Here is a 24583-nt window from a genome sequence, read left to right on the forward strand (position 1 = left end):
ATCCATGTCAGCACACGCTCATGCGCCAGAGTGTGACTCACAGTTAACCGTTTTGGAGCGGGTTTAAAAACATGTTATTCCCTAAGAAACACCGCCTGTAAATGAGCATCCATATCATACACGGCGTGAAGTGCTAGCACCGGCACAGCATGCGCGCCTAGTCACTGACAAACGAAACGATGCCAGCGGAGGCCTATAGGTCGTACCCGGTAGAGTGACATTAATAACAGCCACTATTCGTCAAATGTCAGGTCCCGTATATTTGGAGAGGAACGGTTTCATAGCCTTGTGTCGTGTGTATCTCTGTGTGCTTTAATATAAGCATATTTCTCCATCTTTTGAGTTTCGGAGGAGGCAGGTTTCACCGTCTGCGATTCACCTAATGTCGTATATTCTTTGATAAACATGTTAAAAATAGCAAATAAATCGGGCCTCTAGTTTTACTTTCCAACAGATATTACAATTTTAAATAAAAAATGTTTTTAATTTTCAACAGATTCCAATGGCGTCAGTCAAATCCTATTCATTGAGCAGATTACACACTTACTAAATTCATAGATGCTTATACCCTCAACGAGATCATAGTAATACGGCACTTAGATTAAATTTTCATTTAATTATTCGTGTTTCACCGGAAAATAATAATATAATGCCGTTATAACAGTAGCTATCCAAGTTGATATCATCGCAAATCATGCGTTCATTTAGCTTCTCGAAGGAAGCCTATCAGCCTATTTACGCATCGTTCATTTGACCTTTAAACAGTCGCCATTAAAAGCATTCAAAAGATGATACGGTCTGTAAGAATATAGCTATTGTTAGCTACAAATATTGTCTCACTAATGCATTGATCTATCATTTTACACCAATAAAGAAAAGACTCTTATGTGGAAATAGAAACGGCGTGTGACATCTTGACTACAAACGAAGCGTACTTGGGGCTAACACACACAGCGCTGCACATCTTGCTATTCATGTAAACGTCCACCTTGAATCTCCTAATGCAGCCTATTGTGGTTATCGTGAGCAAATGGCTTCCCATCTGGACTTTAGTTATTTTTTTCTATATTTCTTTAGTAGTAGGCCGAACAAAAATGCAGCATTAAAAAAAAATACCTGTCAGATCAGCTGACAGCCCCCAAAATATGTATAAATGTATAGGCTTATATTATACACTCGATCGTGACCACGCAGTCATGGCTTACCACATTTGCTGTTTGTAAATTATGGAGGGCTTATGATAACCGAACATTAAAATGCTGCTTTCACGGAGGGGAAAATCCCATTTATTTTCCAGCAGGACACTGCGCATCACTGTACTGCATGGTTACTTGCACGACATGCACGACAGATACCAGGTACCAGATGAGAAAATACTCACTTAGACGGGGCTGAGAAATGTAATCTCTGGTAACCGCTTGGACGTGCTCCCGGGCAGCAGCCGCTTTTGTCCCGCCAACGACAGAGGAAAGTTCGTTCATGGCTCCGTTAACCATTCCTCTGATCGCCTTCATAGTAATATTCCGCTGTACGTTTTGTTATCGCAGGGATAACTGCGCATGCGTGGTGGTAACGGGGCTGCCCGGCGTCACACATCCTACATTTTACACGTATAATAAGCCGTGAGCTGATCATGGTGCTAATTTGGCTCTGTGAAGCTCCGCAATGAAGGATAATTCATCTTACTGTTATCCTCTGAGACAATTAATTTAATATACATGTTAGTAAGTATGAGAACACTTTTCTGCAAGGTATCAGGAGGTTATTGAGTTAGCCTACAGTATCATTTTACTTATTCAGTAGAGCACGATATGTACAGGAAATTATACAAAACTGCTTGTCACTAGACTTCACGTGAATTAGACCCCTGAGGAAGTTGGGTTTATTATGCCCCGCTAGCTATAGCCAAAAGCCATAGGAAAATATTGGGCACCCTGTCAATCAGTAGCCTACACACCTTTGGCAGAAATCACAGCTTTGAAATGTTGTAGCCAGCTAACAGTCTTCCTGGTATTGCTTTTGGAATCTTTTGCCACTCATTGCAGATTCCAGTTTTTAGGTCTTCTTGCACGCGCCGTATGTCTCCCAGCAGATTTTAAATAATATTCAAGTCTGGGGACTGTGGAACGTTAATCTCTCATTCCTCCAAATAGTTATGTGTTGATTTTGAGGTATGTTTTGGATCATCGTATTTTCCGCTTCAATTTCTTTGCCGACTTTGTTTAGGTTTAGGTTTATTTATTTAGCACAAATTTTAGTACAAATCTGTGCAAGGTGGGAGCGAAGCCCTTACAGGCTTGTACAGAGCTCCACACCTAGCCAACACTTATTACATTTAGTACATTTAGAGGGCGAAATAAAATGTAGCCAATCCAAATCCAACATAGGATGATACGAGAAAGAAAATAGAATGTTTAAGGATTAAACATCAGTTGATACGAGAAAGAAGAAACAGACAACATAGGATGATAATTAAATATAAGATGATATAAGAAAGAAGAAACAGACAACATAGGATGATGATTGAACATAGGATGATACGAGAAAAAAGAAACAGACAACATAGGATGATGACTAAACATGGGATGATACAGAAGAAGAGAAACAAATAACTGAGATAAATATTGAGTAGCAGTTTAGGTAGACATTAGATATTTTTTCAAATGTTTTTTAAACACAGTATGTGAGGACATAGATCTCAGTTGAGGGCTTAGTTCACTCCACAGCTTTGGGCCTCTAAAGGAAATATTATACTGGTGTCTTGATGTTTGTGAGCGCGATAGGAGTAGATTATTGTTGCTGTGTCTCGTTTGATGTGAATGGACATTGGAGGTGGAAATAAATAGATTCTGAAGGGTATCTGGAAGTTCATGTTTTCTATACATGAATTTGTGGATGAATATGCATATCTGGTATGTGTTCACTTTTTCAATCGGCAATATGTTATATTTTTTAAAAGCCGTGACATTACCTTCTGGTATTTGTTGAAATGTATTTGTATCCATTTTTCCTTCCACACGCACAATATTTATTGCACTACTGATAGCCAGACAACTCCAAAGAATAACAGATCCACCCCAATGTTTAGCCCATTGAATCACAATGAAAATGTCCAAATCATGTGTCATTAGTAACCCTTTGAAATTATTTTTTTTCATGAATACGTAGGTGAAAAGGTGAGTTTATGGCCGGTCAACAGGTTGGATAAAGTGTTTTTTCTACTAGCCATAGGCTAAATTACCATATTTCCCCTATGATTCTTATATACCCCAACCCAGTTAAGCACACTCTCATCATAAGATAATAAAAAGCTTCGCAGACTTGCACTTTGCGGTGTGCCTTATGTTGTAATTCACATTGAGGACTGTGAGAGGCAGTATGTCTACGGCGCCTAGTTACACAGGAAATAAGAAGAAGAAGCAGCAGAAGGAAGTTCTAAACAGCGTAGTCGAACCACTTCAATGAATATCAGAACACATGAACCCTACCGGATTATGCAGCTGTTTATTTCAACGTTAATCTGAAAAATAAAGATCAAATATGTCGACCAAAAGAACGCGACTTTCGATTGAGAGGAAACTTGAATTGATTTCTCGTTTGGAAAAGGGAGAGACAGTGGACAATGTATCTCGCGAATTCGGCATTGGGCGGACAACAGTGACCGACATTCACAAAGCTAAAGCCAAAATTAAAAGATTCGTGTCTGGGGCCACGTGCTTGCATTACTGTAAACAACAGAAAACATTGAGAGGCGCACAGAACAAAGAGTTGGACGAAGCGGTGTTTACTTGGTTTGTCCAGGCTCGGGGTCATGGTCTTTCCATTTCTAGGGCGATTCTGTGTGAAAAGGCTAAAGCCATCAACCAGTTGCTGAATGGCGACTCGGAATTCAAAGCTTCAACTGGCTGGCTTAGTAGATTTCGAAAGCGCCATGGCGTTCACTCGAGCATACCCAATGGGCAGCTGGTCACAACTGAGGATCTGGTCACCGACTTAAAGGAACTGATATCTGCCAACCAGTTAAGCAGCGATCAACTGTACACCTGCGATGAAACAGGATTGGTTTCCAAATTCTTGCCGACTCGCTCTTTGGAAACATTCACCACGAAATCGGACGCCAAATGTAAACCCGTGAAGGACAGTGTAACACTGATGCTGTGTGCTAATGCATCGGGCTCTCACATCCTACCACCCTTGTTAGTGGGGACACAATTACGGCCGCGATGCTTAAAGAACATGAATGTTACGGCGTTACCTGTGGTATACAAAGCACAAAGGCAAACACTGATTGACGAAGCATTGTTCAAGGACTGGTTCGACAATCACTTTGTGCCCTGTGTGACAGGAAAGCTTCTGGAACAGGGCCTGCCTCCTAGAGCGGTTTTGCTGTTGGATAATGCGCCCGCTCTCTCGGCAGTGGAGACACTCGTGAGTGGAGACATTCGGTGCTTGTATGTACCTAAAAGCGCGACGTCGTGGTTTCAGAACACGGGCAGTGACGTAATCGAGGCAACAAAACGCAGCTATCAGCGCAGAATGACTGAGTTTTTATTGCGTCCAAGTCCTGGAGATTTAACAAAAAAAGTCCAAAATATATCTGTGAGAGATATACTTTACTTGGTGGCTGGTGCGTGGCAGGCTGTTGGGGAAAGCATGCTTACACATGATTTGAGAAATGTAAACGCTGGGCACAGCCAAGCAAATAACGATTCAGTGCTGAGTACTGAGAACGAATCCGAAAAAGAGATTAAGGGCTACGCGGGGGGAAGTGTGGAAGAGTTGGTTATCTGTGGCAACACAGGCCCTTCCAACCGTAATTTAAAGGATGAGGAGATCGAAGTTGATATTACAAACGTATTGGACCAAAACATCCATGAACACAAAAGTGTCGCTGTGCCAACCACCGTTTCCCACCGTGAGGCAGTGGAGTGTTTCCGGAGAGGGTTAGACTGGCTTACGCAGCAACCAGAGGCGGATCCAACACAGATACTTCTCATCCGCTCATTGATTACAATGGCTGCTAAAAAAGCATTATAAGGATGTTTTTGTTCTGAAACTAGAGGAAGAATTGAGTGGAAAAAGTCACCTATGAAAAGAAATGGCATTGGATAAGACGTTTTAGTTCTTACATATAACGTTTATAATTTAGGGGAGCAGTCTTTTTTACTCGCCTGCACAAATTGTCGTGTATAGTAAGTTTGATATCCTTTTATGCTCTTAGAGGGTTTTTTGCAATTACTAATAAAAAAAGAAATAAAAAAAAAGCAACCAAAATTACTCAATGAATTATGACCGTTTTGAATACGTTCCCAAAAGTTACTGTGCGTAGGAATATTTTGGTTAGTCATCTGTGCGGTTTCTCAGCGCATTTATGCTAGACTTAGTTTGAAGGTGTGTATTCAAATGAGGTCGTATGAATAAATACATGTTTATGTCTCGAGGCCATGTATTTTCAAATATCTTTTTGGCTACTTTTAAATATTGCATAGGAGCTCCATACTTTGTCTAATAAGACTGTATTAATTGATCCTTTATTTAGAGAGGGATACACCAACTGGGACATGGGTTTCTTTTGCAGTGGAGCCCTGTTTACATGGAAAAATGAGAATAGACACATTAACAATCAGACCTGAGTCAAATATGTAACCTTTTCTGTGCTCAACTGATCTTGCCTGGTGCAACTGAGCCAACCAAGAGGACCAGAAGTTGGGTTTGCACTTCATAGGTTCCAATACACCAGACAAGTTCAGTAAAGCATAGGAAAGTATTTGAATCCAGAGCAATTACATATTTCACCCAGGTCTGGTAAATATAAGGCATTAAAAAATTAAAATAATTAATAAATAGACAAACAAAAGAACAATGATTATCAGTGGCTATACGAAACGGCTGCATACGCTCTCCTCAACAGTCAGACCGGCCAGTAGAGATTTAAACTGAGTGGCATCAGGTATTCCAGTCTCAGTGAGCCTAGAGTTTATTCCACACATGGTGCATACAGACTAAAAGCCATTGAACTTCAGTTGGTCTGTACTTGTGGTCAAACCTGGGTCAAATGCATAATTATTTTGGATTCACATACTTTTCTACGCTTTACTGAGCTTGTCTGGAGTACTGGAACCTATGAAATACTCTCATAGGTTCAGCCAACCAGGAGGACTACCTTCTGGTCCTCCTGGTTGGCTGAACTGTACCAGGTAAGTTAAATCGAGCATGCAAAAGTATTTGAATCCAAAACAATTACGTATTTGACCCAGGTCTGCTTGGGGTGTGTCTGATGTAATGCATTCTTGAGATCACACCGCAATTAGAAATTTTATAGGACAACAGCATGGTCAGGTAATATGGTAATATAAGTTTATTAAGGAGCTCTGTAAATGAAATACTAGGCTGCTACCTATCGAGGGCCAGGGATGGCCACCACTCATACGATGTAAACGCATCGCAATATTCTTTTACCCTTAAAGGCCCACAATTAATGTGACTTGGTAAATGACACAGAAAGCTGACCACAGGAAGCGGGAGGGGGAATTGGGTTCTGGGGGCGGGGTTAGACTGTGTGACCCTTTTGTGGGCGTTTTGGCTACGAAAAGCAGGAAGAGAATACTGATGCATGTGGGCCTTAGAAATCATTATCAATAAGTTTACGAAGACCTTGTGGAATAATTAAAAAATGGCAAAACGTGGTATAACAGGGGACCTTTTTAAACATTTAAATAGGCGGGCAAGGATATGTACACACAACCCAGGTATGAATGAGCAAGAGCGTTCAAAATGGCGCTGGTCATGTACACCAGTTTTATTCAAGCCTACCCAATGAATATCATTTAGCCTCAGGGTTCAGAGTCAGGGGTTTTAATTCGGCACTGAAATACATCTTAAATCTTTGGAGACAAAAATAAGTTATATCTGTAGGCACTTCAAGGACTCAGCAAGAAAGGTTAAACAAACTGAAATGGCTTGTACGTAATGTTTTTTTTTTAAAGTTTTTTTTAAAAATTGCTATTAAGGAGTTCATGATATAGCAAAGAGCCAAGAACCATTTCTCTAGTTTTCAACTGTAATTACATTTAACAAAAAGAATGGCATCACCATTCACGGGCAATGTGAACCTTCTTATTACCATCTCCAGCATCCAGATATTATGTAGTATATTTTCCTTGTTAAAATCATAATGTTCAGTACAAATAAAATATCTGTTAGCCTGGCTAAAAGATAAAATAATTAAAAGAGTCCACCACTTCAATCCAATTTGGGGGATAAAAAAAAAAAAGAAAGAAATTCTGCAAGTCAGTATTCACGTTTAAAAGCAGCTCATTGAAGTCCATAATCCCACCCAGACCACAGGAACTCAATTTCCCAGGTTTTTCTTTCTGGTTAGATGATATCACTGGTCTCTAACCAACCGACTGGGATCAATCATTCCACTTCTTGTTTTGGCAGGGGGGGGGGGGGGGGTAAATTAACTTAGGCTAAACGCACATGTGCAGAACACTCCATGATGTGTATCCAGAGAGAGGCTGCTCCAGAGAGAGGGGCAGCTCTAGAGAGAGAGAGGGGCAGCTCCAGAGAGAGAGGGGCAGCTCCAGAGAGAGAGGGGCAGCTCCAGAGAGAGAGGGGCCGCCCAAGAGAGAGAGGCAGCTCTAGAGAGAGGGGCAGCTCTAGAGAGAGAGGGGCAGATCTAGAGAGAGAGGGGTAGCTCCAGCTCCAGAGAGGGGCCGCTCCAGAGAGGGGCCGCTCCAGAGAGAGGGGCAGCTCCAGAGAGAGGGGCAGCTCCAGAGAGAGGGGCAGCTCCAGAGAGAGGGGTAGCTCCAGAGAGAGGGACAACTCTAGAGATAGAGGCAGCTCCAGCTCCAGAGAGGGGCAGCTCCAGAGTCCCAGCTTTCTCTGCCCGCGGCCTCAGGGCCTGTCCTTTCTGTGGGCCTTGTTCCGCAGCTTCCTCTGGGGCCTCTGGGGCCTGGGGGGCCTGCCCTGATGCCCTGGTGGGAAGCCAGCGGGAGGGAGCCAGCCGTTCGAGGGTTGCCAGGGCTCCCCGTAGGCGTAGCACGGGGGCATGAGGTACGGGGCGGGGCAGGGAGGCCAGGGGCCGTTCCAGTCTGGCCCCTGATTGGGCGGCCTTGGGGGCCCTGTCCTATAGGGTGGGAGTAGGGGAGGGCGAAAGCGGGGTCCCAGATAGCCCTCCATCGGTGGCGGTAAACCCATCTGATAGGGAGGGCTGCAGGGACACAGAGCAACATGCCTTCAGACTGGACTGTGAGCATGGGGGCTTCAGACGACAAACACTGTACTCAAACTAATCCACTTCCTGTTGCCTTAAAGAAAATGAATACGCAAGGCCAAGAATTTGACCCAAGATCAGTAAACACCCTCTGATACACAGTGAAAGTGAGAATAATAATAATAATAACAAGTAGTAACCTCATAATAACAAAAACAAATAATATTAAACTAGTAAACAAATAATAATAAACAAACAATAATGTTAAACTAGTAAACAAATAATAATAAACAAACAATAATAATATGATTAATAATAAGTTGTTGCTCTTACATGTAGGGGCCAGGAAATGGCTGTCGCGTGTTGAAGTGCTGGTGTGCGCGTGCCACAAACCGGGAACCGTCTGGTCTGGGGCCCCAAACAGGCTCCTCGTCCGGCTGCTCAATGCCCCGATTGCTGCAGAAGGGAGGAACGCAGGCGTATGGATGATTTTGGAAAGGTCAGCTATGGAGATATCTCGTAAATGAGAGGGATTTTGGGGGTGGGGGGGCACCTTCTCTTGGGCCCTGACTTCAGGTCCTGTATGTAGTTCTCCCTTTCTATGGAGTGGCCCCTCGACCTGTTGAACACTTTAGAGGAGAGAAGTCAGTCACTCACCCCCAGTACCTTTAAATCGCACTCCCAGACAGCAGGCAGACCGAATCAGGATCATTTATTTACTGTATCTCCGTCCTCCATTTTAGTTTTCATCACTTTGTGAAAAAGGCAAAGAGATCATTGCAATTGTTACATTCGTTTTCTTTTAGCTGATGCTTTTTATCCAAAGCGACTTACAGTTGATTAGACTAAGCAGGGGCCAATCCCCCTTGGAACAATTTGGGGTTAAGGGCCTTGCCCAAGGACCCAGATTGATGCAGAATCATATCTTAATCTTGGTCCACAAATTACTTTTGAAATTGTGAGAAGTAAGTTTATGGATTCTCAGTGCATACTTACACTCTATGGTCTCCGCAGGATCCATGCCTTCAACATCTATCAGATACCTAGTGTCAGAAGACCACAGGGTTCAGCTGATACACAGATACCTACAGCGTCAGAAAACCACAGGGTTCAGCTGATATACAGATACCTACAGCGTCAGAAAACCACAGGGTTCAGCTGATATACGGATACATACACTGTCAGAAAACCACAGGGTTCAGCTGATATACAGATACCTACAGTGTCAGAAGACCACAGGGTTCAGCTGATATACAGATACCTACAGTGTCAGAAAACCACAGGGTTCAGCTGATATACAGATACATACAGCGTCAGAAAACCACAGGGTTCAGCTGATACACAGATACCTACAGTGTCAGAAAACCACAGGTCTCAGCTGATATACAGATACCTACAGTGTCAGAAAACCACAGGGTTCAGCTGATATACAGATACCTACAGTGTCAGAAAACCACAGGGCTCAGCTGATATACAGATACCTACAGTGTCAGAAAACCACAGGGTTCAGCTGATATACAGATACCTACAGTGTCAGAAGACCACAGGGTTCAGCTGATATACAGATACCTACAGTGTCAGAAGACCACAGGGTTCAGCTGATATACAGATACCTACAGTGTCAGAAAACCACAGGGTTCAGCTGATATACAGATACCTACAGTGTCAGAAGACCACAGGGTTCAGCTGATATACAGATACCTACAGCGTCAGAAAACCACAGGGTTCAGCTGATACAGATACCTACAGCGTCAGAAAACCACAGGGTTCAGCTGATACAGATACCTACAGCGTCAGAAAACCACAGGGTTCAGCTGATATACAGATACCTACAGCGTCAGAAAACCACAGGGTTCAGCTGATATACGGATACATACACTGTCAGAAAACCACAGGGTTCAGCTGATATACAGATACCTACAGTGTCAGAAGACCACAGGGTTCAGCTGATATACAGATACATACAGCGTCATAAAACCACAGGGTTCAGCTGATATACAGATACCTACAGTGTCAGAAGACCACAGGGTTCAGCTGATATACAGATACCTACAGTGTCAGAAGACCACAGGGTTCAGCTGATACACAGATACCTACAGCGTCAGAAAACCACAGGGTTCAGCTGATATACAGATACCTACAGTGTCAGAAGACCACAGGGTTCAGCTGATATACAGATACCTAGTGTCAGAAGACCACAGGGTTCAGCTGATATACAGATACCTACAGTGTCAGAAAACCACAGGGTTCAGCTGATATACAGATACCTACAGTGTCAGAAAACCACAGGGTTCAGCTGATACACAGATACCTACAGCGTCAGAAAACCACAGGGTTCAGCTGATATACAGATACCTACAGTGTCAGAAGACCACAGGGTTCAGCTGATATACAGATACCTACAGTGTCAGAAAACCACAGGGCTCAGCTGATATACAGATACCTACAGTGTCAGAAAACCACAGGGTTCAGCTGATATACAGATACCTACAGTGTCAGAAGACCACAGGGTTCAGCTGATATACAGACACCTAGTGTCAGAAGACCACAGGGTTCAGCTGATATACAGATACCTACAGTGTCAGAAAACCACAGGGTTCAGCTGATATACAGATACCTAGTGTCAGAAAACCACAGGGTTCAGCTGATATACAGATACCTACAGCGTCAGAAAACCACAGGGTTCAGCTGATATACGGATACATACACTGTCAGAAAACCACAGGGTTCAGCTGATATACAGATACCTACAGTGTCAGAAGACCACAGGGTTCAGCTGATATACAGATACCTACAGTGTCAGAAAACCACAGGGTTCAGCTGATATACAGATACATACAGCGTCAGAAAACCACAGGGTTCAGCTGATACACAGATACCTACAGTGTCAGAAAACCACAGGTCTCAGCTGATATACAGATACCTACAGTGTCAGAAAACCACAGGGTTCAGCTGATATACAGATACCTACAGTGTCAGAAAACCACAGGGCTCAGCTGATATACAGATACCTACAGTGTCAGAAAACCACAGGGTTCAGCTGATATACAGATACCTACAGTGTCAGAAGACCACAGGGTTCAGCTGATATACAGATACCTACAGTGTCAGAAGACCACAGGGTTCAGCTGATATACAGATACCTACAGTGTCAGAAAACCACAGGGTTCAGCTGATATACAGATACCTACAGTGTCAGAAGACCACAGGGTTCAGCTGATATACAGATACCTACAGCGTCAGAAAACCACAGGGTTCAGCTGATAGATACCTACAGCGTCAGAAAACCACAGGGTTCAGCTGATATACAGATACCTACAGCGTCAGAAAACCACAGGGTTCAGCTGATATACGGATACATACACTGTCAGAAAACCACAGGGTTCAGCTGATATACAGATACCTACAGTGTCAGAAGACCACAGGGTTCAGCTGATATACAGATACATACAGCGTCATAAAACCACAGGGTTCAGCTGATATACAGATACCTACAGTGTCAGAAGACCACAGGGTTCAGCTGATATACAGATACCTACAGTGTCAGAAGACCACAGGGTTCAGCTGATACACAGATACCTACAGCGTCAGAAAACCACAGGGTTCAGCTGATATACAGATACCTACAGTGTCAGAAGACCACAGGGTTCAGCTGATATACAGATACCTACAGTGTCAGAAAACCACAGGGCTCAGCTGATATACAGATACCTACAGTGTCAGAAAACCACAGGGTTCAGCTGATATACAGATACCTACAGTGTCAGAAGACCACAGGGTTCAGCTGATATACAGATACCTACAGTGTCAGAAGACCACAGGGTTCAGCTGATATACAGATACCTACAGTGTCAGAAGACCACAGGGTTCAGCTGATACACAGATACCTACAGCGTCAGAAAACCACAGGGTTCAGCTGATATACAGATACCTACAGTGTCAGAAGACCACAGGGTTCAGCTGATACACAGATACCTACAGCGTCAGAAAACCACAGGGTTCAGCTGATATACAGATACCTACAGCGTCAGAAAACCACAGGGTTCAGCTGATATACGGATACATACACTGTCAGAAAACCACAGGGTTCAGCTGATATACAGATACCTACAGTGTCAGAAGACCACAGGGTTCAGCTGATATACAGATACATACAGCGTCAGAAAACCACAGGGTTCAGCTGATATACAGATACCTACAGTGTCAGAAGACCACAGGGTTCAGCTGATATACAGATACCTACAGCGTCAGAAAACCACAGGGTTCAGCTGATACACAGATACCTACAGCGTCAGAAAACCACAGGGTTCAGCTGATATACAGATACCTACAGCGTCAGAAAACCACAGGGTTCAGCTGATATACGGATACATACACTGTCAGAAAACCACAGGGTTCAGCTGATATACAGATACCTACAGTGTCAGAAGACCACAGGGTTCAGCTGATATACAGATACATACAGCGTCAGAAAACCACAGGGTTCAGCTGATATACAGATACCTACAGTGTCAGAAGACCACAGGGTTCAGCTGATATACAGATACCTACAGCGTCAGAAAACCACAGGGTTCAGCTGATACACAGATACCTACAGTGTCAGAAAACCACAGGTCTCAGCTGATATACAGATACCTACAGTGTCAGAAAACCACAGGGCTCAGCTGATATACAGATACCTACAGTGTCAGAAAACCACAGGGTTCAGCTGATATACAGATACCTACAGTGTCAGAAGACCACAGGGTTCAGCTGATATACAGATACATAGAGCGTCAGAAAACCACAGGGTTCAGCTGATATACAGATACCTACAGTGTCAGAAGACCACAGGATTCAGCTGATATACAGATACCTACAGTGTCAGAAAACCACAGGGTTCAGCTGATATACAGATACCTACAGTGTCAGAAAACCACAGGGCTCAGCTGATACACACACTGGTCAATACCATTGTCTATCATCATCATAAACGATTTTCGAAACAAAACTGGATAGGACAAACTTGTTCATGGTCCATACAATATTACGTCGTTAAGGCGCCAGGATACACAAAATAAAACCAAACATTTTGCTCAGAACAATGCGTTTCAAACAAGAGACAAGCAGGCAACTGTTTGACTAACCTATCAGAGGTTATAGCACGCAATACGGCTTGTCTTCAGAATTCAGAGTGCTTAACATTTTAACAATGGCACTGACTGTTGGAACTGTTGGATTCATAAATAAAGACTTAAACTACTTAATCCCTGTGTCGCACATAGCCAGTATATTCCCAATCCCCATTACTAAAATGTGTTGATATTCTAAATTCAACCAAGGTAGACAGGCAGATTATGTTAACAGTGTACAGTACACTATATAACTTAAATGCTGAGGGAGTGTATGTACATTTAAAACACTTTTAACTTTAATCTACTTTGAGCAAGGCACACTGGACAGGAAAGCATACCTGCACACCAGATAGCCTGTGCGATTTAGCCCATGGGTACAGTGCACTCCTATCAATTTATCTGCAAAAAGAAAGAAAAACAAAACATAATACACTGATGTTGGCAAATGTAAAGTAATTTCCATGAACTCATGTCCCTCATTGAGACCTGACTGGAAACAAGCACACGCCTTGTCCAAATGTCACAATGTGAACAGAAACGGTTTATCAGATGCTCATGACATGCGGAAAAGGAGATCAGCATTGTAAACATGCAGTTTCACCACACAATTCACCCCACTGCTGCTGAAAACGGAAAAACGCAGTTTATTTTCAATTTTGGTTTTGTTTTTGGTCAGAGCCATATTGTTGTCTACAATTCCAAATCAAATCTTTTTTTCAGTGCTTGTTTCTGATTGATTAGTACAAATAACTAGCAGAGCGAATATGGTAGCCTCTAGGAAAATAGCAAGATTGAATGGCATATTTCAGTTTCATAATGGAAAATGACATTCTGCAGACAGTGTACAACAGAAGAAAGCTGTGTTGAGACTGTTTCATACAGTAGCGGCCCTAGTTGCAAAAACTGTCTGATTTCTGTAAATACTCTGAAGTTTGTTATGAACGGAATTCTGTCAGTACCAAGAGTGAGCATTCTTGATCTTCAACCACGCGTGTGATTGTGAAGTTACATGTGTTCTAGTTTTGAGGATGGCTAAGTCATGAGATGTTATACTTTGGGAGGAGTTTTGGTTATCAGTGACAGATGCATTTATACTTATGTCACCTTGAGAGGCTGACACAGGCAACTAATTAACCATAATTTGAGACCTAGGGTGATTTTGAATGGGTAAATACAGTAGTAGAATATATTAAGACGATATACTTTAAACAGTAAAAACAACCTATTATGATCGTGCTGTTCACGTTAGTTTTGTTTTCAGTTTGTTTTCAACTGCATGTTGTGCTCAGTTGTGTGTTTTGAAAAAGTAAGGAAAAAGCACAACACTGCTACTTTACAGAGTCACCTCTTTATTGGCAGACGTGCTGACGTTTCGGCACTAGGCCTTCATCAGAGTCAGTTGTATGGAAATAAACATCCCCAGAAAGTGACAAAACGGTCAAAATGTAGGGAAATGTAGGTGTGATTTTCATACACAACCTCTCTTTTACGTCTCAAGTCTATAACAAAAAAAGACAATGATCCAACATTCTGAATGAGGTGTCGTTTGACAGAGACTAAAAGGAGTGCTTTTTGATGCAGGAGTGCTCACACGCAATATTCACCAACCAGCCAGCTCAGGCGTGACTGATGCCACCCTCCCTCCCCTCACCGTTGTCCTGGTTTTCCCTGAGAAAGCGATGCACTGCCCGTTTGAAGCTTAGGATGGTAGGGTCGCTGGGAACTCTGTGTCCTTCCGTGAAGATCTTCCGATACTGCACACCGTCTGGCAGATCCTTCCATGTGAAAGAGTGACACAGACATGACATACTTTCATCAATGGGAGATAAACTTACATAAAACACACCCAAAACATTCAAGCTAGCATGTCGAGCATTCTTTATCCAGAAACGGGAGTTGAGAATCAGTTCTTTTACATCAAGTCCAGGTTCAGAGTTGAATACAAGTGATATCATACTGGGGAATACAGAAATATATAAACATAGACATATACAAACGAGCAGACAACCAATGTACTTAATGCTAAATTGCTATATATCTTTTTTTAATGTAATTGTTATTTAGCTGACGCTTTTATCCAAAGCAACTTACAGTTCATTAGACTAAGCAGGAGACAATCCCCACTGCAGCAATTTGGGGTTAAGGGCTTTGCTCAAGGGCCCAACAGCTGTGTGGATCTTATCATGGCTACACCAGGGCTTCAACCACCAACCTTCTGGGTCCCAGGTCATGTACCTTAGCCACTAGGCTACAGGCTGTCCCCATATATACTATATAGTAGACTGTGCATATACTGTATATACTGCACACTTTTTCTCTCAGCCTGTGCTGTGCAGCTCATCCCTCATCCTGCCCCCAGGTGCCCTTAGAGACAATCAATCTCATGATCCACAAATGAGGAGTCTTACACTGAACCCTTGAGAAGAACAACCTTACACTCGACACTATAGCCTAGCCTCACTCTCGACCTTAGAGAAGTACAGTCTTGTACTCCACCCTAGAGAAGTAGTCTTACACTCGACACTAGAAATGGACAGTCTTACACTCGACACTAGAGAAAGACAGTCTTATATTAAATTACAGGCATTTGGCAGACGTGCTTACACAACAAGTGCAAAATGCATACCTATAGCCAGGGACAAGTGCGCTGAAAGACCCTAGAGGGAAGTACAATTTCAAGTGCTAACAGTACAACAAAGATAAGAACTAGCACTTTCCTCACACCATTTCAGCCCCCCTCTCTTCAGGCCGCTCACCTCTGGCTTGTAGTAGCGTTTGGTGAAGGTCAGGTCTATAACCAGGCCCAGAGTGTCCTTCTCCTGCTCCACCAAGTTCACCAGGTCCTGTGGGCCAAAGGCTTCCAGAGGGGGCAGCAGCTTCCTCAGGTTCTGTGTGGGAGGAGTGCACACATGGTTACCACCACCCCTACCACCCCTCTGGCTGAGAAACCATTCCTGACACACAATGCCTACAGTGCTACAAAATGTTTGCTGCCAAATGAGTTGGCTTTCTCATCCAAATTTGAGTTCATGTTGCAACAGCACAATTGAGCTGCTGCCATGCTATTATTGTCCACTATGGATAAGATCCTGATATCATGTATCCCTTCTGTTATCCATATCATTGCAGGCAGGTTTTAATCTAAATAGTGAATGATGCATAACGTATGCTGCTTCAGTGTGAGTTTTTTTGATGGTCTGTAGTATTGATGCTCATCTAAATAGCGTGTGAAACGGGAAATGCCACGAACCACTAGTGGAATGAGCTCATGTTATTCTAACAGTCCATACCTTATTCAGGGGAACTTTAAAGGCGATAAACCGGGTCCCGGGGATTCTTTTCCCGACGGCCTGGTATTCCATCCACCTGAACGAGCGAGAACAAGCATCCATTTGGACAGAATTCCTTAACTGTTGGTGAAAAACAATCACATACATTCCCACGTACGACTGTGGAAACGTGAACTATCAAGAATACGGTGAATCGTAAAAAGGTGTAAATAACGCAAACTAATACAGCGGCTGCGTTTCATTTTCTGCATTCATTGCCAAAACAGCGATCAATCGTCGCTTTGGTGAGCTAGCTTTCGTGTAACCTATGCACATCGGTGTGTCAAGCTAACTATGATTTCAGACCGAGCAAACTAACCTGTCTGGAATTCCATTCTTCTTTTGTGGAGGCATAGTATTTGCACCCCGTTATTGAAAATCACTTGTGGGCGATAATCTTTACTGCCTTTGATCAACTGCCTACTGCCTTTCAACTTTGATCCACAAAACATGCAAGTTAATTAACAAAAAGCTCCAGAATCGCACACGTGGACTGCCTTGTGCGTACAAAACAGCCAACTAGTTAAATGTGTTTTTACCGGCAGAAATGCCTAACATGATAGCAACTGCATTGACTGTTAAAATAAGAATAATGTTATAAACCGCATGTAAACAACTGCTAGTTAGCTAGCAAAATAGATAGGCTAAGGCTATCTAGTTAAGAGTAAGATAGCTTGCTAGCTACCTAATGGAAACTAACGTTAGACATATCGATACATGACCGAGCTAGCTAGATAGTAGCTAAGTAAGCAAACTCCACTGTCATGCTAGCTTATACTGTCAACAGGAGTAATGACAATTTCGATTGAGTAATCATTGAATTATGTGTTTCTATATGACAACGAAACTAAAGTTACTCAGTTCCACGCCACTGATTTGCTGAAGATTATAGTCAGCACTCCGTGCTTGGACGCAAGTTGATGACGCAGTTTTGTCATGACACGTAGAAATGGGGGAGAATTGGCACCCTTGATAAAATAAATTCTGCATATAATAAACAACACAAATAATAATAATCTATACGTTATATTCAAATGGGAAAACCTTTTTATTTCAATACTTTTACTCGCATGTTTCAATGTTTTATTTTATTAAGTAATCTCATTTTTGACTGATTGGCACCTAATAATTATTGTAAATAAAATTAAACAACGTTAAATTGGCAATAAAAGTTAACTTAATTAATTTCATCTCAGTCTAAAGGAACTGTATTTTGTCATCCCATCACTTCCTGTTTCACTTGAGGATGAGAATGAGGTAATAAACATGCAAAATCCTGCTGTCAATCATCTGCATGAGATAAGCCAATGTCAATTCAAAAGAGACAGATGAGCTTCACAAGTCTGGTATTCGGTATGTAAACATTTAAACACTCCACTTAACACTGTAAGGGAAATAATAATAAAAAAACATGTTGAATGGTTGCATACTTGCCAGGAAGAGTGCGCAAATGCATATAGTCCCAGGAACATGGTGAGGGAGGCAAAAAAGAACCCAGGGGTCACAGTTTAAGAATTGTAGAGATTCCATCTTGGGGTCACCCAAGTCTCAAAAGAACCACAAAATGACCCATAAACAACATGTTTGGTGGCAAAAACGGAATGCATACAAAGAGAAGCACCGCATACCTCCTGTCAAATATGGTGGTGGGTCATTGATGTTTTGGAGATGTTTTGCAGCCAGTAGCCCAGGGGCACTAAGATCAATAGCATAGTTCATTCAACAAAGTACCAGGACCTAGTACTCAAATTATCAAAGTAACTGCCATTGTTCCTCACGAAACATCAGCAAGTTTTAGTCACTAATTGCCACACAGCCTGCTACACCAGTCACTTTGAACAGTAAGTTTACTGTGAAGTTTGCTATGTTTCGCAACGCTCCTCCAAATATATTTTCAGGGCATTTTATTTTCTATTACATTACATTACATTACATTATTGGCATTTGGCAGACGCTCTTATCCAGAGCGACGTACAACAAAGTGCATACCCATAACCAGGGGTGAGTGCGCTGAAAGACCCTAGAGGGAAGTACAATTTCAATCGCAAACTATCGCGTGGACCAGGAGCTGGGTCGAGTAGGGGGTGAGAAAGGGGCGGATTCTCTGTATGTTGTATAGGAAGAACCTGCATGACTGGGTCACCGCCGCAATGTTCTCGGAAAGGGACAGTCTGCTGTCCATCACCACGCCGAGGTTCCTTGCACTGGGTGATGGTGAGTGTGGTATCCCCGAGGGAAATGGAGAGATCCAGGTGGGGAGAGGTATTAGCAGGGATGAACATCATTTCAGTCTTGCCTGGGTTGAGCTTTAGATAGTGGTTGTCCAACCAGCTCTGGATGTCACTCAGGCAAGCAGAGATACGGGCAGAAACCTGAGTATCAGATGGTGGGAACGAGATGAAGAGTTGGGTATCATCCGCATAGCAGTGGTAGGATAGCCCATGTGCAGTGATCACAGGGCCAAGGGAACGAGTGTAAAGAGGGGCCGAGGTGTCGATACCGTACCAGCCCAGGCAACCTGGAAGGAGTGACCAAAGAGGTAGGACTCAATCCAGTCCAGGGCTGTGCCACAGATGCCCGTTAGAGATGTGATGCCATCTTGCAAAAAAATTGCAGAATCAAGAAGATGATCTCTGGTCTCTTTTGATCAGAGGATTGAGTCAGATGATATTCTTTCTGGTCAAGATCCAAAGTCAGTAGGAAATAGGAACAAATCCAACAGTAGGTAGACATAATGTACAAACTCTAGAAATGCTATGATGACAAAATTCTGCGAAGGAAGGAAGTACGAGCTGAGGGTAGGTACGTAAGGATTTTCCTGAATGGTGAGATAAGCATGCTTCATAGTCTGAATATGAAGGCGTGCACGTGGTTGCGTAATACAGAACCATGTGACGGTCACACACCTCACTGACAGGAAACTCCTTTTATGGAGGTGGATGGAGTTATAGACATACTCACGCCCCGGACTGTTGCATAGAACAGACATAGGCAGGCAGGTGAGTTTTTTGTTCAACACGGTCTGTGCTCAGGAACCCATTCTTGCCAAATATCTGGACCCCTCACAAGACAGCAATGTCACGTTGCCGCAACAGGGCCCTGGTGGTCTCGGTGGAGGCCTTTCAGCCCGGAGTGGATTTGGGTAAGAGGAATGGAGCTAAACGGGACACCAAGAGGCTCCACAGAGTCCTGACCCGGCTGGGCTTCCGAGTGGAATTTCACACAGATCCTGATGCAGAGGAAATCTACCGGCTGTTTCAAGAAGGTACGCCCTCCGTGCTTCACCAACCAGCTGCTTTTGCAGCCATTTTACATATTTATAATAATAATTTGTTATTTAGCGGACGCTTTTATCCAAAGGGGCTTTAAGCACCCAATCTTCAGAGTCCCTGTCATGTACCTTAGGCATTTCAGGCTGCCCCTACTCTCAACCCCAGCCTCCACTTATCAAGCTTATCAACCCCAACCAGCTGTAACATGTCTGAGACCCAGGAGTTTCTTTTAACATAATACAAGTGTCTTGCATGACAAAGTATTGTGAAAGTATTTTAAAAATATTTTTGAATGCCCCTTATAGTGAGATACATATTGTATAGATCACATGTAATGTGTGAGGAGGTTAAGAATATTGTATTTCCAGCCCCAAACAGCAGTTTGAAGAGAGTATTAATACTAAATAATGTGCCCTTGATGTTGCATTCTGCTGCACATGATGGCATCTGCTGTGTATGAAGCAGTGCATACAGACTGTCTGAATGGAAGTTCATGCTCACCATACTGCAGTTTCACAGGTCTTTGCATGTCCAGAAAGTTATGGAAATCCGCAGGTTTTGAGGGCAGAAAAAAAATATGCAATTGGGTTTAGGTTTGGATCCAGAGTGCGATGTTTTGCTGTGGAAAAATTCTCCCAAGCAATGTAAGAGCTGAGTCACAGTCTGTTGAGAAATTCTATGGAAATTGAATTTATTATTATTATTATTGTTATTATTATTATTAGTATTATTATTATTATTATTATCTCTTGCACTGCTAGGGTGCATTTCACTGCACATTACACCGAGGATGGAAACCTAAGGCCTTTAGGTTGCAGGTGAATTTTTCACACCCGAGAGATCTCTGGCAGTGTTAACTAACACTTGCATCCATAGCATCTCTAGCAAATTCAAAAGAATTTAAAGGAATTATAATTTAAACTTGAAAATATCAATATGATGTTAAAATTGATTGGAAACCGGAACCTAAAACAAAACCTAAAACATAAAAATGAAGTAAAACGTCTTTATTTTAAACAATAATCCCCAATGAACACATCTGTCCTCCTGTGTCCAGTTTCAATTGAGACAGGAGTGTTGAGAAGGCTGCAAATTATGTAACTTTCATTGTAATTATCAAGCAAGAACAATAACAACAGAAAAACAATTGGTGCTGTATTTATGTGACTGTCGCATGCAATCATGAAAATGTGACCTGTTTTGTAAAGTGTGGTAGAATGCTGTGTAGATTGAAGTAGCTTGGTGGTAACACAGGTAGACCAGGAAGTTTTGCTTCGACAGGGACAAGATATAACTTGTGACAGGTAGCACGTAAGCTATATTTCCTTTCGGTTTTATATGGCCCTGCAGCATCTTGTGACTGTCATCCGTCAGAAAGTAAAAAATCTGTCCAGGAAGTAACTCCGGCTTCAGATGACTGCTCAGCCGACTATCTATATAATTACGTTCCAGACAGGTGATTTTTTGTAAACCGTGTGTCCTATAGTCTTCATACTTTTTACTTACATAATAAAGCTGCCTTACATAAGCTGATTGACAGTATACATACAGTATATCTTATGCAGTATGTAACATGCAATTTCAGACACAGCCTGACATCACAGTATTGGGATAGGTTGCTTTAAATTGGTTAAAGAATGGTGACCTGTGCAATATGATTTGTGAGCTTAATATTCGATGAAGAAATGTAATCCTTCAGTTCAGCATTCACACACTGTATGTTTTTGACTGATGAAGGCAGTTAAAAGTAATGGTGTGTCCCCCCCTCTCCCCACAGCGAGTGAGGACCCAACTGGGGAATGTTTTGTGGGGGTCCTGTCCAGCCACGGGGAGGAGGGGGTAGTGTTTGGGGCGGACGGGAACACTGTGAGGCTGGCACGGATCTTCAGCTGGTTCGGGGGCCCCGCCATGGTCAGGAAGACGAAGCTTTTCTTCATACAGGTGAGCGAGCGGTGTCCATGTTTTACTGTGCTTTTGCGGACTTTTAACCTTTGCAGATAACTGCACACCTGCTTGACTTTACCCAATAGCAACACGGCATATTGGTAATAATTCTAAATTGTAGTTGACCTTATCATATGATACAGTTTAATGAATGTATTTGCATAGCAGTTACGTCTGTCTAGAAGGATAAACATGGCTGACATTTTACTGCATGGCAATTTGCTGATGCAATTCAGATTAATTACCTTCATCAAGATACAAACTGCATCTGTTTTGACTCGCACAGACATACTCTACATGCTTTTTTGTTGTTTAGTTTTTTTGTCTCCAACATAAAATTACAGTTCATTTTCTGTGAGGTATTTTCATAAGCTTATTTGGGTTTCACAACCTCTTATTTTCCTTTGTACGTATTGCTCCGTTTCATGGTGCAAATAAATATCCATCCTGGCTCTTCATCTTAACGATACCACTCTCTAGGCCTGTCGCGGGTCCGAGCTCGACAGCGGGGTGTTGATAGAGCCAGACTCTGCCCCAGCGTTGGAAGAGGAAGCGGACAACCTCCCTCACTACCTCTCCATTCCCATCGACACAGCCGTCATGTTCGCCACACCCCCAGGTAAGGGCCTCACCCCTCCCCCACGTGCCTGGCATACAGACAGCGGTAAGCAACCCGGTTCCCAGGAATCTGTCTGTCTTCATGTCAATTATAATTTGGTACACCCGATTCTACTAATTATTTAGCAGTTGAGCAAGATCTCTAGCTGTTCAATGAGGCATGCTTTCCCAAGGTTGGAATATACCTACGGTAGATTTCTAGAACTGGGGTTGGACAGCCCCTGCTCTAGCTGTTGAATGAGGTGTGCTTTGTTAAGGGTGGAGTGTAAACCTACAAGACGGTAGATCTCCAGGTACAGGGTTGGTTACCACCGCATTAGAACATAATTAATTATGGGTGGCACAATAGAACAGCCATTAACACTTTCAGTCCCAAGCCCAATATGACGTGGCTCCACCCAAAATATGTTTGGCTTTGATTGAGAAAATTGAGAAAGTTGAGAAGTTAGTAGGGTTTTAATTGGGGCTCAAAACAATAATATAGCAGTCATTTTGATTGGTTGAAAGGGTATAAGGGGACCATAGGGCACACTTGGGATGTTATGGTAGTCACACGAGTGCAATTTGGTACTCTTGGGACTGAAAGTGTTAAATTAGTATGTAACATAGACGGTTGCGGGTTAAAATGCCAGATAGGATTAAGGGTGTACCTAAGCCTGAATCTTCGCACTAAAATGAAGAAATTCTGCACAAATCCTTTATGAACGACTAGTGGCCTAATCTCACTGTGACTAATTTTCTATTTATTCATCAGTCCTGACACACCCCTGACAGGGCTCCGCAGTATACACTGTATCTGCACAAGAAACTCAACCTTTTACACAACCCTCCTTTTGCCCTTTATCTGAGTCCCTGAATCTCTGATCACCTGAATCTCTGATCACCTGTCAGTAATCTCAGACCGAGGGCCTTGTGCAGTGGGCCAAAGAGACGATTGAACCTGTATTTTCTGTGGTTCGCTGCCCCTGGTGTTAGACACCCACTCTGTATAGCAGTCCTGGGGAGGCAGTGTTCTGTTTCAGTCCCCACCACTGCTGTAGTAATAGTACCTGCTGTTGTAACAACAACAGCAATAACAATAATACTACCTTTTATGTCGATTGATCATGTTTAACTTGTGATAATTAGTGATGTCTTTTTGTCACATAACTAATCGGTAATAATTATTGTCGTATAGTTGAATAACTAATCAGTAATAATCTTTTAGTTGTTTTGTTGTTTTTCAGTAATAATGATCGTTTTGTCATGTAACTAATCAGCAATAATTGTGTTGTTTTGTCACATAACTAATCAGTAATAATTATTGTTGTTTTGTTGCATAACTAATCAGTAATAATTGTGTTGTTTTGTCACATAACTAAACAGTAATAATGATAATTTTGTCACTTAACTAATCAGTAATAATTATTGTTGTTTTGTTGAATAACTAATCAGTAATAATTGGGACTTTTTGTCACATAACTAATCAGTAATAGTAGTGTTGTTTGGTCACATGACTAATCGGCAATAATTGTGCTGTTTTGTCATAACTGATCAGTAATAATTGTGCTGTCTTGTCATAACTAATCAGTAACTATGGTGTCGTTTTGTCATAACTAATGAATAATCTGTCATTTTGTCACGTGCTGTAGGTTACGGTGCCTTCTTGCAGCTGACGGGCTCGGTCTTCCTCCAGACTCTGTGCGACCTCCTGGAGGAGGAAGGGGGGCAGAACCTGGAGGTCACGCAGCTCATGACGCGCATCAATTTCCGCGTGGCGTACCAGTTCCAGGCCCAGGGCCGCGAACTCGCGGGGAAGAAGGAAATGCCCTGTTTTGTCACCCGCCTCACCCACCTGGCTTTCCCCTTCTCTGGCACCGGCAGGGCTGACTGGAGCCAGGTAACTACGTAATCATGCTTCCTGATAACTACGTAATCATGCTTCCTGATACAGGCCCCAGGCATGTACATAACTGCACCCAAACAACAACGCCCGGAAATGCCTTCATCTTCCATGGAAACCCAAGCAGGGCTATTCCTGCTCGGACAAAGCTTTCAGTTAAAGTGCCTCTCTCATACATGGTTTAAAGGCAGAACGGCTGCATTCAG

At 42.7% G+C, this 24583-nt stretch overlaps 3 protein-coding genes across 3 annotated transcripts; 2 read left to right on the forward strand and 1 right to left on the reverse strand.

The window, feature by feature from the left end:
* Positions 1–3434: 3434 nt before the first annotated feature.
* LOC133105533 (tigger transposable element-derived protein 2-like) lies at positions 3435–5358 on the forward strand. Its single transcript, XM_061215692.1, has one exon. The coding sequence runs from the start codon at positions 3541–3543 to the stop codon at positions 5035–5037; it is 1497 nt and encodes a 498-aa protein (XP_061071676.1). The 5' UTR covers positions 3435–3540; the 3' UTR covers positions 5038–5358.
* Positions 5359–6334: 976 nt separating this feature from the next.
* On the reverse strand, positions 6335–17591 carry LOC133142056 (RNA/RNP complex-1-interacting phosphatase-like). The gene is made up of 9 exons (XM_061262997.1): positions 16981–17591; positions 16623–16698; positions 16089–16220; positions 14984–15107; positions 13671–13731; positions 9215–9261; positions 8772–8847; positions 8552–8674; positions 6335–8215 (listed from the first exon to the last, which is right to left on the reverse strand). Exons 1-9 carry the CDS (start codon positions 17013–17015, stop codon positions 7900–7902), a joined length of 990 nt encoding a protein of 329 aa, XP_061118981.1. The 5' UTR covers positions 17016–17591; the 3' UTR covers positions 6335–7899.
* Positions 17592–19642: 2051 nt separating this feature from the next.
* On the forward strand, positions 19643–24395 carry LOC133141990 (caspase-7-like). The gene is made up of 4 exons (XM_061262894.1): positions 19643–19926; positions 21711–21874; positions 22358–22496; positions 24127–24395. Exons 1-4 carry the CDS (start codon positions 19737–19739, stop codon positions 24384–24386), a joined length of 753 nt encoding a protein of 250 aa, XP_061118878.1. The 5' UTR covers positions 19643–19736; the 3' UTR covers positions 24387–24395.
* The last annotated feature ends 188 nt before the right edge of the window (positions 24396–24583 follow it).

This window comes from Conger conger, chromosome 12 (genome assembly GCF_963514075.1).
Source record: "Conger conger chromosome 12, fConCon1.1, whole genome shotgun sequence".
NCBI lineage: Eukaryota > Metazoa > Chordata > Actinopteri > Anguilliformes > Congridae > Conger > Conger conger.

Bases quoted from the DNA above. Each gene is read 5' to 3' on its own strand.
- LOC133105533 (XM_061215692.1), top strand. From the start codon at position 3,541: ATGTCGACCAAAAGAACGCGACTTTCGATTGAGAGGAAACTTGAATTG.
- LOC133142056 (XM_061262997.1), bottom strand. From the start codon at position 17,015: ATGCCTCCACAAAAGAAGAATGGAATTCCAGACAG. The intron at 13,732-14,983 runs GTGAGGGGAGGG...TTCTTTTTGCAG, and splicing joins CAGGGAAAACCAGGACAACG to ATAAATTGATAGGAGTGCAC. The intron at 8,216-8,551 runs GTAAGAGCAACA...GTGTCCCTGCAG, and splicing joins CCATTTCCTGGCCCCTACAT to CCCTCCCTATCAGATGGGTT.
- LOC133141990 (XM_061262894.1), top strand. From the start codon at position 19,737: ATGTCACGTTGCCGCAACAGGGCCCTGGTGGTCTCGGTGGAGGCCTTT. The intron at 19,927-21,710 runs GTACGCCCTCCG...CTCTCCCCACAG, and splicing joins CTACCGGCTGTTTCAAGAAG to CGAGTGAGGACCCAACTGGG. The intron at 21,875-22,357 runs GTGAGCGAGCGG...ACCACTCTCTAG, and splicing joins CGAAGCTTTTCTTCATACAG to GCCTGTCGCGGGTCCGAGCT.